The following is a 14,079-nucleotide window of genomic DNA, read 5'->3' as shown; positions in this document are numbered from 1 at the left end:
TACACTGATGTTATTTATTATGTGTGATTGACTAACTAATTTACTGACTTGACAGATGTTCCTCCTCTACCAATACAGAGCACACTTGCTCCTCTTTTCTCTTTTAACATTTCTATCTGGAATTGCAATCATCTTCTTCAGTTCAGCTAACCCCTCCTCTGACCTATCCCTGCAGGTAATTTCAGGAGATGCTGCATTTCAATGATCCCAACCTGCTGGATATCCAGAAACTGCAGCTGTGATAAACCTTTTCAAAGCTTTTCAAAGATGTTGCATTTGGCACAGAAGTCTCTTAACCACAAGTTACCGGTGGCTGGGTGAGTATTCTGGCAAAGTGCTGCAATAAGCTTGTTCCTTTTCCGATGCTCTTCCAGCCACTGTCAGTGGGAAGACCTTATGGTGGACATCTCATACAGGGCTACCGAAGAGATTTTCACCTTAGAAATAGCTTTACCTGTGAACCTAATGTGTATTGTAGCAGGTCTACAGAGGCCTATGCAAAATGATTTGAGTGTTTGGATTTCAAAGAGAAATAGTATGTTTTGACAAGAGCTCTTGTGGACCTCAGAGCTCTCTGAGCACATGGATAAGACAGCAGGGTGATAAGAAAGGGCAACCAAATTAAGTAGCTTCATAAACCATAAGTTTTCAAAGATACTGTAAGTTAGTGTAGTAGTAATTAGAAAACTAGACAGGCTTAGGGAAATTAAAACTGAGATTCTTTATCACATCTGTCCTGGAAAAATCTATGGTTTATACTGATACAAAAGGCTTGTCTTCTTAAAATTTCTACATGTGCAGTTTTAAGCATATTGAAGATAAATTAATGATATTTTAAAGATTATTTTACATGTAAAAAAGGCATGGTACTTACTCTTCTTCATATATCTTTCTGAAAAAAAAGAAGAAGACAAAACATATATTAGATTCCTCCCAAAAGGATTTGTACTGATCAGGGGCCAGATTCTCAGATACACTTCAGTGACACAGAGCAGCTGTAACTGGCCCCATTAACTCAGATTTATGGCTGCTGTGTGTCAGCAGAGCTGCACAAAACAGCCAGAGGGTACTGGTGAATCTGGCCCTATATCTTTTTGAAAGGACAGCCCCAAATAAGAAAGGATTGTCAGAAACCTGGCTTTGGCTATAAGACCCAGCCTTGTCCTAACACTGTTAGGAAGTTTGGGTCACTGTGCCAGCAAAGGTAAGTAACATCAAGTCCTTAATATAAAAAGTAAAATTAAACAGTAATTCTTACACTTTACATACATTCCCATCTACTCTCTTTAAATAGAAATGTATTTTTAAATGTCAAAGAATACATTTCAGACTTTTAGGATACGGACTCAATCAATCTGTTAAGTATTTTGTAGGCCGAAACCTCTTCAGAGTAGGATGATACTGATACGTATACTGGAAGAAGCAATGTTTCTAATTGAAGTTTGGAAACATGCAAGCACGCATATAGAATATTTTGCTTATTGTATGAATATGCTCAAATGTGGGGGAACCAAAATGTCACTCCATCTGTGCCTTAGGCTTACTTGGTATCACATCGTCAGTCACTGCCTTCTGACTGCCTGCACTCTTATCTCCTTGCCCACCGGTGCCTAACTGAGCATCTGGGAAGCTGGTGCTTTCATTGATTCTGCACTGCCAGCACTTTGCATGCTTATGACATCCCTCTGCCCCTGTAATAGTTGACCAAGCTACTTCAGGCTGAAAGCAGAGCAGGTAGTTGCCAGCATCCTTTCATTTTTACCAGCTGCATTTCTTTGGCTAAGCTAGCAAACAACATCCCCAGTTTGCATAATCGCTGCTGAAACACAGGACTCCACAGAACTGGGATTTGCACATGACTCCAAGGCAGACACCTACAGTTTGGGATGGAATTTCTCCTCTTCAGTCAACAGGAAGAATAGGCATCGCAGCATGGCTAATTGAATCTGATTTGTCTGTACAGATGTGCAGAGAGCCACTCTCAAATTGCTCCCAATATAGAAGTTGTTTTTCACACGGCAGATATTACTCATCTGAGAAACAGAAGCCCCTGCTGACGTTAGCCCATTTGAATTTTTTTTTTTTAATGGAACAATATTCTTTCCAAGGAACAAAAGAAATGTTTAAGTAAACATTGTTCAAGAATAGTTGTTGCCAGCCTCTGCGTATATTACGTCTCACAGTGGAAAACAGCCTACAACTTCTTTGGTAAAAATGTTGCATAGCTTTCTTCCCAGGGCAAGAATTCTCCAATCTGTAGTAAAAGTTTAGATGACCACAGCTCTGCATTTGAGTATGCACTTTCAAGTCTTCATATGCAGTCTCTAGGCACTAGGAAAAGAACACAGCGTAGTATGCACACACCAGTGCTTTTTTCATTAGTTGCTGTTTAAAGGTTAATCACAAAAGAACAAAACAAAACAAGGCTTCATTGTGAAAAGAAGGCTTTGCACTTCCTGCTAGCAAAGGCTATAATGGCTCAGCACAAAATATCCTTTCTCTTCACAAATCCCAGCTGTGATATTGGAACAGGAGCTCTTCTTACTGGCTCTGGAATTCAGGTAGCACCATCTACCCTAGGATATAGGGGATGCTATTTTTTATCTTTATTTCCTTCCATGTCCCCTTGCCTCAGCAGCAGGGATGAATGAATGACAGTAGCAGTTTCTCTTGATTAGCCAGAAAAGAATACTGTAGGCATTAGCAAGTAAAACACCCCTTTAGGGGAGATATCTGACCATCCATTAGGGTGAAAGCCTGAGTTTGTATGAAAATCTGTTTCCTTCAACTTCCAGGGTAGCTAAGACCTAAGTACTCTGCACATACATTTTATTATGTAATTAATAACTGGACATATTGCACAGAATAAGCCTTGTTTTCAATATAACCTGTCTTCAAAGTGTACATTTCTTTTTTAATGTTGTTAATACTTTACCAGTCTTCCTAGATTTCACTTTGCCATACTTCCCATCTCCTAGGTCCTTACACATCTCTGCAGACCGGGGTGTGATTGAAATATCTATTGCTAATGAACACTCTATCTGTGGTAGTGTTACATCTCTCCTATAAGCACACTTTCCTGGGGCTAGAATTAGACCTCTGATCTGAAAGACCATGGCACATTCCCTCCTGACAGCTTGAGAAAGTGAGGGGGCAAGGGGATTTATGGGTGGGAAGAGAAGCAACCTCCATGGAGGGGATGAGCTGGTTCCTGTGGTTGGCTGCAGGAGGAGGATGGATCTGTTATTCTGCAATATCCCCAGTTCTTGACACATTTCCCCAAGGGGCTGGCACTGAAGATGGTGGCACAAAGTGCTTTCGACTGGCGGGACCTCGCAGCTTGGTCAAACACTGATTGCTCTCAAATACCCCTATCATGAAGGGTCCAGCACCACACAGCTGCTCCAGATCCCTTAGGCCTTGCCACAGGGGCCCAGATATACCAGTGCATGTGAATAGCTCCATTACAGGGTACTTAAATTCAAGGAATAGAATTGCTGAAGACAGAGGCAGCAAGTTTCCTGGCAGCTGGGCAAGGTGTCACAAACAGCTCATGATATGATGCAGCATTTCTTTTGCCAGTATGGGGCACCGAAGCTAAAGGAAGAGCAGCCTTTCTTGAGCTATTTTTGGCCATGTTAGAGAAAAAGAAATCTAATCATGGCCCCTGGCTTGTCATCTTTTCATGAAAGCGGCGTAAGCCAGAGCTCCCAGCAAGCCTCATAAAACTCCGGATTTCCAGGGGACCTTTCATCTACATCCATTTAAAATGTTCCCTGCCAGGCAACTGACTGTGGACGGAAATCATCATTTGAAAAGATCTTACTTTAAGGACTGTACACAGTCTCTCAAATACTGCTTCAGTTCTTCATCCTTTTCATAGGATTCCAGCATGGTGTGTGCATCATCATGGCGATAGCAGTAGATTTTATATGTGTCTTCTAGTGGGCCTTTAATCTGCAAGAACACTTCCCCTGTTAAGGAGAAAAACAAAGCATGTCAAGCCAGACAACAGCATCTTAGAGAGAGTTTTATTATTCCACCACATTAGCCGTGAGCTAAAAAGGCTGGCTTCCACTTTACTTCCCTTAGAAACGATCTCGTGTGTTTATGTGCATTATTTATTACATGTATTTCTCAGCTGCTCATCTTTGTCATAGCCAGGCACCATTATATCAGTGTTAATGCAGAAAAATTCCCTCAGGAAAAGACATGAAATCTCTATACCTTGAACCCTTTGTACACAGCCCCTTAAGTCACTGCCCCAGCTTATTGCCCCTTCAGTGGAAACCACACAGGAGCGCTTGACTGCAAAGGAGAGATCATTTTTGTGTCATGGGCTGGCAGAGGAGATGAATGTACGCCTGTTAATTTTCCTTTTGACTTTTTTTCTTCAACTGAATATGAACTTAAATGGGTTATAACAGGAATAATGACTCTATCTCCCATTAGCCATTCCACTTTTATCTGTTTTGCAAAATCCTGAAATGACAATTGTTATTGCCCAGAATAGAGATTTTTTTTCTTCACATGGCAGAGGAACAACCTTCACCCCTCCCCTAATTGAATAAAACAGCCGTGGATTACAGCCATTTTTATATAGTATCTAATTTTATATACAATTGAAGGGGGAAAACATTTCCATTTCCAGTCCTCCACACCACCATTTCCCCCAAAGAACAGTTGGGAATTTTAGAGGCACTAAAGTAGTCCTGCACCCATTTCCCATTTAATTCTGGTGTCTCATTCTCTTCAGCCTAAAACCCCTGTGTCAGTTCCTGTGTACGTAAGAGATATTATGCTTCATCTCTTCTGCCGAGATATTCATTCAGTTCTTATACCCTTATGTAGCAGTGCCCTGATCAGCATCCTCACAAATGCATATAAGAAACAACAGCAATAGTGAAAACTCCTGTCTTGGGCATTTACTGAAAATTACATCTATGTGGCAACCTGTCCAATGTTTTATGAACATTTATGTTGAGTTACAGCAATGATTATTAAAGTTAAAAGCCAAACATCACATTAATTGGGAGCTCTCTATTCATTCACAGAGTAAGCACCAAGCTTTCAGGCATCCTGCATGTTTCATCCTGACCAGAGTGGGCTGTTTCATAATACATTGCATTGAACTGCTCCTTCTTAAAGTGAAAAATGATTCAGTTACCACAGTAACACAGCTCTGGGTTTTTCCCCTACCAGCAAAGGTTAACTGGGCTGTCTAATACATGTTGGTTTCAAGGTGCGAATAAGGGAACAATGTTGGAGCTAAGACCATACGAGTTCATTTTAGTTACTGTAAGGCCACAGTCAGAAAAGCACCAGCCTCCTATAGTTAATTGCTCTTTAGCTGTCTGGCTTCTCTGTCTTGTGCTTAATGCTAATGCTCATGGATACCAACGTACATTGCATCCTGACTTTCCCATGAACTCTCTATACAGGCAATGTTATAGCAAAAGGGGAAACCTTAACAAGCTTTCTCTTGATCCTGCTCCCTTGGTGCCTGATTCTCAGAGATGCTGAGCTCTCAACATTTTTTACTAACTTTATGCAGAGCTCCAAGTGCTTAGTGCAGCCGGTACTATGCCTGGCCATGAAGTGAGGTTATGTTTTCAGTAGCAAAAATGCAAACCGTAGACTTAGAGCTCATTTCAGTATATACTAGAGGCTAGAAATTCATTCTGTTCTCCACAATGAAAGGAATGAACAAGATCTTTCAGTGATGTATTCTGCCACAATGACAGATATTTTCATTGATGCTCAATGACGAGAAAAATAATGTGCTGATTTCACGGATAGGGATTTTTAAGAGCAGACAGATTTTTTAAGCCTAAAGCTCTTCCTGGTTCTGAGCCATATGGACCAAATCAGATGAGCTTTGGGCATATCACTGTGGAAACTTGCTTTATGGACTAAAACCACATTGTATTTGGGCACAGCTTTAAAACCAGTTTTTTGCAGACTATGACAGATGCAGATCTGCCTGATGCCTCATCTTAAGTGTGATGATCATCGGTCTCAAAAAGAAAATCCTAGAAGCAAGGTTTGAGTGACAGAAACAGTTTCTCCCTGTGGCTTTCAGTGGTGCTATGAGGACAGCATTGGGAGGTGGATGAAGAAGGGGTCTACTAGCTAAAGTCAGGGTAAGGTTACTAAGACTTCATACTCCTCCATATACAGTATCCAGACCAGAGAGGAGAAAAAATATAGGAGAGAACCAAAAAGGGCTTTTAACTCAGCGGTGTTTAGCATCTGAAGACCAAGCACCTCACAAGGTCCATCTACATTAGCATTTTAGCTCGGAGTAGGAGAGGGCTTTTCAAGCCAGTCTCTCAGGACCCCTGATCTCCCATCCTTGGCCAAGTGGCAGAGCAGTCACAGACACACAAACTGGATCCCTCTGAGGATGGTAATTACCATAAGATGCACTCCAAGGGCACATCTTATGCAGTCCAATTATAAAGGGCATTTCTCGAGCCACAGAAACAGGCTACAGGCAATGTAAAGTACAACATCTTGAAACAGGTAGTTATGGATATCAGGTCCTTAGCAGCAACTGTTTCACTCTACAAGTCTGCTCCTATTGGAGATTACTACTCATCAATGTGGACATAGTATAAGGTATGGAGAACACAGACTAAAATAAGATGGGAATATGAGCAACCCCGTTGTTTTAATTTCAAACCAGTGAATTAGCAGATCTCTTCAACCACACCATGACTGGATTGCCTTCCAAAGTTAAGATATTTCAATGCAAGTTGTTTAAATGACATATACTTGATAGAATATGATGGATGTGTTAATTCTCAGCCTACTTTTGCTATAGACTGGCTTTAACAACTTCTACACTGATTATGAAAATCCTGAGAACAAAATTATCACCTTGATGTACTTTTAGAGGATGAGAAACTTAGTAACTTATTGCTTATAGTGATGCAATTATTCTTCCCATTTTTGTCTCAGCTTTTGGAAGAACGTCTCACACCTTACTTGCCACCTTTTTCCCTACCATAAGTTAGACAACTCTGTGATCCATTATCCCATACATTTTCACAGTTCTTTGTCTGATTCTGGAGAAATACAGCCCAATAGATGGATGAAATTGTCGTCTTTACTTCTGGACGTGGCAGGGAGCTAAAAGGATGATTCTCTTGGCTGAGAGAAAGGCACTTCCTGCTAGAATAGAACATTGCTTATTAAGGGTATGACTCATCATGATGCATTTTTACTGAAATACCGCCAAACAACACAGTGGCATCAGACTACGTTAAACTGTTGCCTTGGCAAACCAGATTGAGACGTGCTAGGATTAATATTTTTCCCAAGACTCATATGCTTTAATACCATGTTTCTTAGTCAAATGGCAACTAATAATTTTTTACCCCATTATTTGCAAGAATAGGGGTCCTTTCTATAATATGTTGCCTGTTGTATGTGATCAGTTTAGGGAAGAAAGAACCTCTCTGACCTCTTAATCATGGCTGGAAGTTTTTTAAACTAGACTGGATGACTTTGCACTGAAGCAAGCTAAGAATTCACACTTGATCCCTTAAGGTGGGTTACCTACTGCCTCTGCACTGAAGAAGTAGTTATGGGGGAGCTCGTGAGTGGTAACTTCTTAAATCTCTCCAGCTGTGCCAGAATGTCACGTGAACAGATCACCGCCTTAACATTCATGGCCTGGCCTGCAGAATGTATGGCTGTCATGAGGCATTCATTTGCTGAAAATACCCACAGTTCCTGCAGACATTCCTGCACAGATTCCCACAAACACCGTACCATATAGCTTTCTTGCCTTTACTGACCATGTCCTGTTAAGCACATTTAACCACATCTTACACAAATTGTATTGCCAGTAGATGCATGTTTACAATGTTTACAACATTTGGGGTGGGGTTGTGCCATATTTATTATTCAAAATAATTTTTAATGCTTTTCTTGACTAGTACAATTACAAGTATGCAATTTAAGATTCAGTGTTAAGTGTGAGTAGAGTTAACTAGACAGTATCAAACTAGATGAGAAGGATACTGTGTTCAGCTCTGGGGCCCCAACATAAGAAGGATGTGGACCTTCCTGGATGAAAGAGAAAGCTTAGAGGTGGCCACAATGATAATCAGAGAGCTGAGGCACCTCTCCTATGGAGGCAGGCTGAGAGAGTTGGATGCTTGTTCAGCTTGAAGAAGAGAAGGCTCTGGGAAAACCCTAGAGCAGCCTTCCAGAATCTAAACGGGGCCTACAAGAAAGCTGGAGAGGGACTTTTTACAAGGACATGTAGTAATACAAGGGAGAATGCCTTTAAACTGAAAGAGGGGAGATTTAGATCAGGCATTAGGACAAAATGCCTTACAGTGAGGGTGGTGAGGCACTGGAACAGGTTCCCCAGAGAAGCTGTGGCTGCCCCATCCCTGGAAGCGTTCAAGGCCAGATTAGATGGGGCTTTGAGCAACGTGGTCTAGTGTAAGGTGTCCCTGCCCATTGCAGGGGGGGGTGGAATTACATAAGCTTTAAGGTCCCTTTCAATGAAAAGCACTCTATGATTCTGTGGTTCTATTACATTATCAGTAGGTGGCATAACTCACTGATGCAGGTTTTTACTCATGGTAAACTCATTCCTCCTCAACATCCAGATGAATGGAAAAAGAGCATCATGGTCATAGGAGTATCATAGAACAACTGGACAGGTTTCCCATGTCATTTTTCCTATGTCACTCTGGATATCTTATAGCATGTTAACCTCTGGGAGTGGTACTAGTTAAGTTTGATGAGGACAGAGGACAGGAGAGTGTTATGTTTATTCTTTCATGTAGCTTTGTAGAACTCAGGAGGACAGTAAACATACCGATTATTTGCATGGGTGGTTCCACATCTGTCGTGGCTTCTTCCAACAATGACAGCAGTTTGGCTGATAATTGATGGACCAATTCAATGTTGCTAAACAAGCCATCCACGTCAAAGCGAGCAATCTAGTGGAATACAAATATTAAGCAGCTACTGATGAAGGATAAAGAAGGATGTTGTGTATTACAGACTTACTCTTGCTATGCCCTCAATGCTTAATACTCCAGGAAGCACCACTTCTGCAAAACCTCGTATAAACATCCTCCCTGTGACTTCAAGGACACATACACAGTTTTCAGATTAGTATAATATGGTTGATGCAGTTAACAAAGGGCATGTTATCAAGTGCTTTTAACCTTATTTTGAACTATTCCTAATCTGAAAGTGTTTACCTAGGAAGGAAATAAATATTATCATCTGAATACAGAAAAGATCCTTAGCTGGCTTTCAAACATTTGTTTACTTTCTCACTGAGGAACAGAATAGTTGACAATGGGTTTGATTCCCAGTTGCTAATAGAGGCCACTACAGAAACTCAGACCGTGGCCCTTTGGTGCCAGCTACCAGGTACAAAGACTTCCAGATGGTGGTACCATTTTAAGTTAGTTGTTCTACAAACCCAAAAATGCAATCAAGATCATATAACTTCCCCTAAAAAAACACGTTTACAATTCTGACTATTAGTATAACCTAAAGAGCTTCCTACAGAGCCTGGGCACACAACACTGACTTCAGTGAACTGCGTCAATTTACTCCAGTAGAAAACTGGGTTCCATGTCCCTACTCATTTTAGAGCAAGTAAAAAATTTCCAGGCCACATACTTTTCATGCAGCAGTTATTATCTTGCAGGGCCGGGCAATAATTAATATTCAGGGACAACTGGAGATAGCCAGTGGTAATGTGCTAATACTGAGAACAAAGGCAAGACTGATTTCCATCTATACTGATAGCCTTTGCATGTATCTCACCATTAGAAACTGAATTGCTGACTTACATAGCAGCTTACCAGATGCCAGGAGGATCAAATTGCATGCCATTGTAACAGAATCAGAAATGTACTTTCACTACTAATGCAGTTAATTTCTTTATAGTATTATAGGGGCAAAAATAGGTTTTATCCACTTGGAAATATGAAACAGATTCATTGCTAGGTCAATTTTCTAAATGCAATCCTTCTCTAAATACATTGCAAACTTTCAATATGGTAGTTTATCTGAGAACTAGCCTTAAAACCATACAACATTCTTGAAAGCCTTTAAAAAATGCAGAGGTTATTAAATTAAGACTGTTATAATCTCTAAATTACTTTTCCTGTATACATCTAACACAGGACTTCTGACCTCCACTCCCGCACAATGCCTACATAGTATTTGGAACTATGCTGTGCATGGACACTTCCACATGTTAATACAGTGACAAAGGACAGATTTGAAATGTACGTTTTCAGTTGGATGGAAAAGTGCAAAGGAATACAACCAGTTCAACAGGGAATACTCTGGTTTGGTGCTGGCCAGGGTGGAGAGGGAGTCAAGATGTGACTACTTCTAAGTGGATGAACAAGTAAGCAGAAAAAAGTCAACAACTCCTTAAAGTTCCATCAGCAGATGTCAGCTCTTCTGAAAATGGGTTGGAACAAACTCTGACAGAGTTTCAAGAAAGAAAAAAGGTCTTGCAGGAGCTTAAACATCACAGGCTTCAGCTGGCCACAGTGTTCCCTGAAGAGACAGTGCCCAATGTCGTCTAAAGACACTTTGGCCTCTGCACCTCTATTTTGTCACCAATCTCGTAAGAAAGCCTACATACAGAATAATTCATTTAAGGTATGTTTAAAATAATTTTTATTCCATATCAGCAGCAGATATAATTTGTGCAGCCTCAGTGAATGCTATGTGGCAGGCCCCACAAATCTTTCTCTGGACTTCCCATTCTATTCCCAGCTTTCAGCTGCACAGTTTATCTACAGATGTAAATACTGCTGAGGAAAAGGTTCTATGAATTCCCAGCTAGAGCCCTGGCATGTCCCTTTCTGGAAAGCTACCAGCGGACAACTCCCAGTACCACGTCACTCTCACGCTGACACTTGTGCTTGCATTAACATTACCTGCCAGCAGAATGTGGGTGAGTTCAGACCTTGACATCACCAACTCATCCACCGCCTCCAGCTCACCTGCTTGTTTCTCAGGGGCTGAATCACTTCCTTGATGCAGAGATCCAGGTCGCTGATATAGTCCTTCTCTGTCTGCATGAGTTCTGCAATGATTTTCACCCTCTTGGCCATCATGCGTCTGCTGACTTGTTCTTCATCCTCCTGCAGCGAAGCAGCAGGGTTTGCGGACCCCACCTGCGGGGCCATTTTTTCTGTTTAAAAGAGGGAGGTTTGTGAGGAGCATTGTAATCTCATGTGCTCCCCCAGTTTGACCTGCACACCTGTGGGGGAATGGAAGTCGTGCCTGTTGGAAAGTCCCCGATCACCATGGGGAGCAGGAAAAGAAGCATAAGAAATTGCAATCCTGGATCACAGCAATTGTTGTCCCATCTCCCTCCTCATGCCAAACACAGGTTTGACAATAAGGGGATAACCCACCACTGGCTCTCTTGGCTTTGATGTTAGCATAAATGTATGTTAGCAGAAATTTTCCATTTCCATTGCCAGCACAGGAGAGTCTGATTCTTGTCATACTGAAATTCAAAGATAGCTGATGCCCTTTTACTCCTTGGAAAAACACAGTCTGGGTCAGACATCTATTATGATTTGGAGGACGGAAGAAAGTATGTTCCTGTGGAAGAAAAAGGCTGTGTTTACTGTAAATAAGCTTCACTGGAACAACCTTTGCTCTGTACAATGTAATGTTGAGTCTGTTCATGGGAAGCTGAGGGCTGCAGATATGGGAAGACAACTTTTCAAACGAAGACAATGTTAATAACAACGATGATGAAACCTGTAATTTTGTTTAAAAAGATTTAATTGAAAGAGGCAAAGGAATTACAGGAGAATATGGAAAACCTTCAACAATCAATAAAAACATCTCTTGGGATAACAGAAATTACTTCCATACCTAAGACCTAGAACATCTGATTTATTCCAAATACATGGAAATGCAAGCAAGACTTCTACAGACAGCTAATTTATGTATGACACAGGACCTGCACATAACCTACTTATCTGTAATGATGCTCTTCCCTTTTGCTGGTTCATAAGCCAGCCTGCAGACATTCACATCAGCTGTTAAAAGGGCACTGAATTTTTAATGTGTACACTGACAATCTGTATTTTTCATTAGGAAACACCCCCACACACACACACAAATAACATCAAATGAAGGAATTCAGAGGTTATTCTGGTGTTTTTCTGCTAGCCACAAGATGGTGCAGAGCACCAACAAAGATGGACATACCATTACCGTACTCATCTCTGCATTACCCAGGTTGAGCTTTGACAGCATGGGTTTTATTGCACTTAGCGGCAAAGGATGGGAATCTCTGCTGAGGATCAGACAGCTATGCCTTCATGTGAACTTCTTGCAGGGAGCACACTGTATAATGGGGCAATAGCAAGTTGTATCTGATGCTTTGCTCACTGATAGCCAATACTGAATATACTGTAGTTGTTTGAACTGATTGTCAAGGGTGAAGTCAGGAGCACTCAAGTGAGCATAGAACAGTGTGCAGCTCACCCAGAAACACCGGCCAAGGCTGTAAACGATAACCTGGAGCTGGACCTGTGGGAAAACCAAGCACCTTTCAGGAGATAGACAGCTCTGGGACGTCTTTAGCTAAGAGGTGTAAAATGTTATAAATCCAGCGTATTGTCATCCCAATTCCTTCTACAGCTGTGCTGACTGCTGATATTCAGAAAGGACAGTTTTGTTATTAATGCTTCTCCTTCAGTTTTTCTGGTGAGACTGATGTGACCGCAGTTATTGTTTTAAATAGCAGCTTTTGGAGCCGCACCTCTGCCTCTTTACTGATAGTTTTAAACAGCGAGGACAAGAAGCCCAAACAAAGGGGGGGGAGAGGGGCTGTTTTTGCAGCCTTTTTTGTATTTAGATGTACTTTTTACCATTTTAGCCTTGAAGTCTGTGTATAACACTGGGAACATTTTGTCCTCAAGTTTGTACACAGACAATAAAATGAAAACATCTCCCCTCTGCAAAGCTTGAGCTATCAAATGAATTTTAAACTGAATCTTGTCCTAGCGAGTCTGTGCTGGTGTGAGTGCACATAATGCACAGGAGCTCACTCCTGCAGAACTCATGCACCAAAGGTGCAGTGTGCCAGACAAATCAGACTCTGTCCTTTAGTCAGAAGCGGAGCAAAACTGGTACCAGTATCATTCCACAGCTCCTTCTGAGCAATTTTTGCTAGGGCTGAGGAATGAGACCAACTTGCCTGCTGCTTACATGCTAAAATGGCAAGTACTTATTCCTCTAGAAACTTACAGTATGTAACCACACTTATAAATTCACAAAGAACAACATGAACAATGCATTTCCATTCCAGTTCTGTGCCAAAATCAGCATTTTTCTCAAGATCGGGTGTGAAAATGTTTGTGTGTGTGTGACTGTGAGAGTTCATGGTGACTCCTGAGAAAGTGCAGAGGACCAGACATCCTGGAAGACCTCAGAACTGTCATTTCATCTCAGATGCAGCACTGTTACAATATCAGATGGAATTCTAAGGTAAACACAAGATGATGTGCAAAAGAACTTTGTAATGTTTTATACTGCTGGCAGGGGGGGGGGGGCATTATATGAGCAAAATAAAGCTACTCTATCCCACTTCAGGCTTGAAGTCACAATCCCTCGAGAGGCTGTTCTTTCAGTTTATGTCATTAGATCACCCTGATCAAATCTGATTCCTGAATTATGTCAGGGTTCATCTATTATCCTTATTGTATGATAGATAATAATGCCAGGAAAGAAAAACTATTCTCAACAGGAAAAAATAACTGTGAGAAATACCAGGTAGATGCTGTTTCCTTCTAGAAATCATGTTTTTTAATAAATGTATCCTTTTGTTAAAAGTAATATAATTTTCCATTTTCACTCAATATGTTCACTTTTTCATTTCAGGCATGTCTGTCTCTATAGAATGCAACACCAAGAACATGGAGTGATGATTACAGCCAAAATCTGTGATTTCATGTTCAGCTGATTGCTTTTGACCAGTTTGAGAACATTAGTAGCTGCAGAAATCCTTGTGGAATAAGTGAAAGTTTAATGAATGTACAAACAGCA

General features: G+C 41.1%; 1 protein-coding gene across 1 annotated transcript in view; it reads right to left on the bottom strand.

Annotated features, from left to right (window-relative positions):
- Positions 1 to 14,079, bottom strand: part of ARHGEF38 (Rho guanine nucleotide exchange factor 38) — a 39,450-nt gene that overhangs the window by 17,608 nt on the left and 7,763 nt on the right. The window contains exons 3-6 of the mRNA XM_061359420.1: positions 11,010 to 11,200; positions 8,843 to 8,966; positions 3,827 to 3,974; positions 875 to 892 (exon numbers count right to left, since the gene is read on the bottom strand). Of these exons, the coding sequence (XP_061215404.1) occupies positions 875 to 892; positions 3,827 to 3,974; positions 8,843 to 8,966; positions 11,010 to 11,200 (481 nt within the window). The remainder of the gene's footprint in view (positions 1 to 874; positions 893 to 3,826; positions 3,975 to 8,842; positions 8,967 to 11,009; positions 11,201 to 14,079) is intronic.

The sequence above is a fragment of the Neopsephotus bourkii genome, unplaced genomic scaffold (assembly GCF_033783945.1).
Source record: "Neopsephotus bourkii isolate Nb327-2 ecotype Australia unplaced genomic scaffold, CSIRO-AGI_Nbou_v1 NB_977, whole genome shotgun sequence".
Lineage (NCBI taxonomy): Eukaryota > Metazoa > Chordata > Aves > Psittaciformes > Psittacidae > Neopsephotus > Neopsephotus bourkii.
The sequence above is the reverse complement of the archived record's forward strand: the minus strand, read 5'-3'. Positions and strand labels throughout refer to the sequence as shown.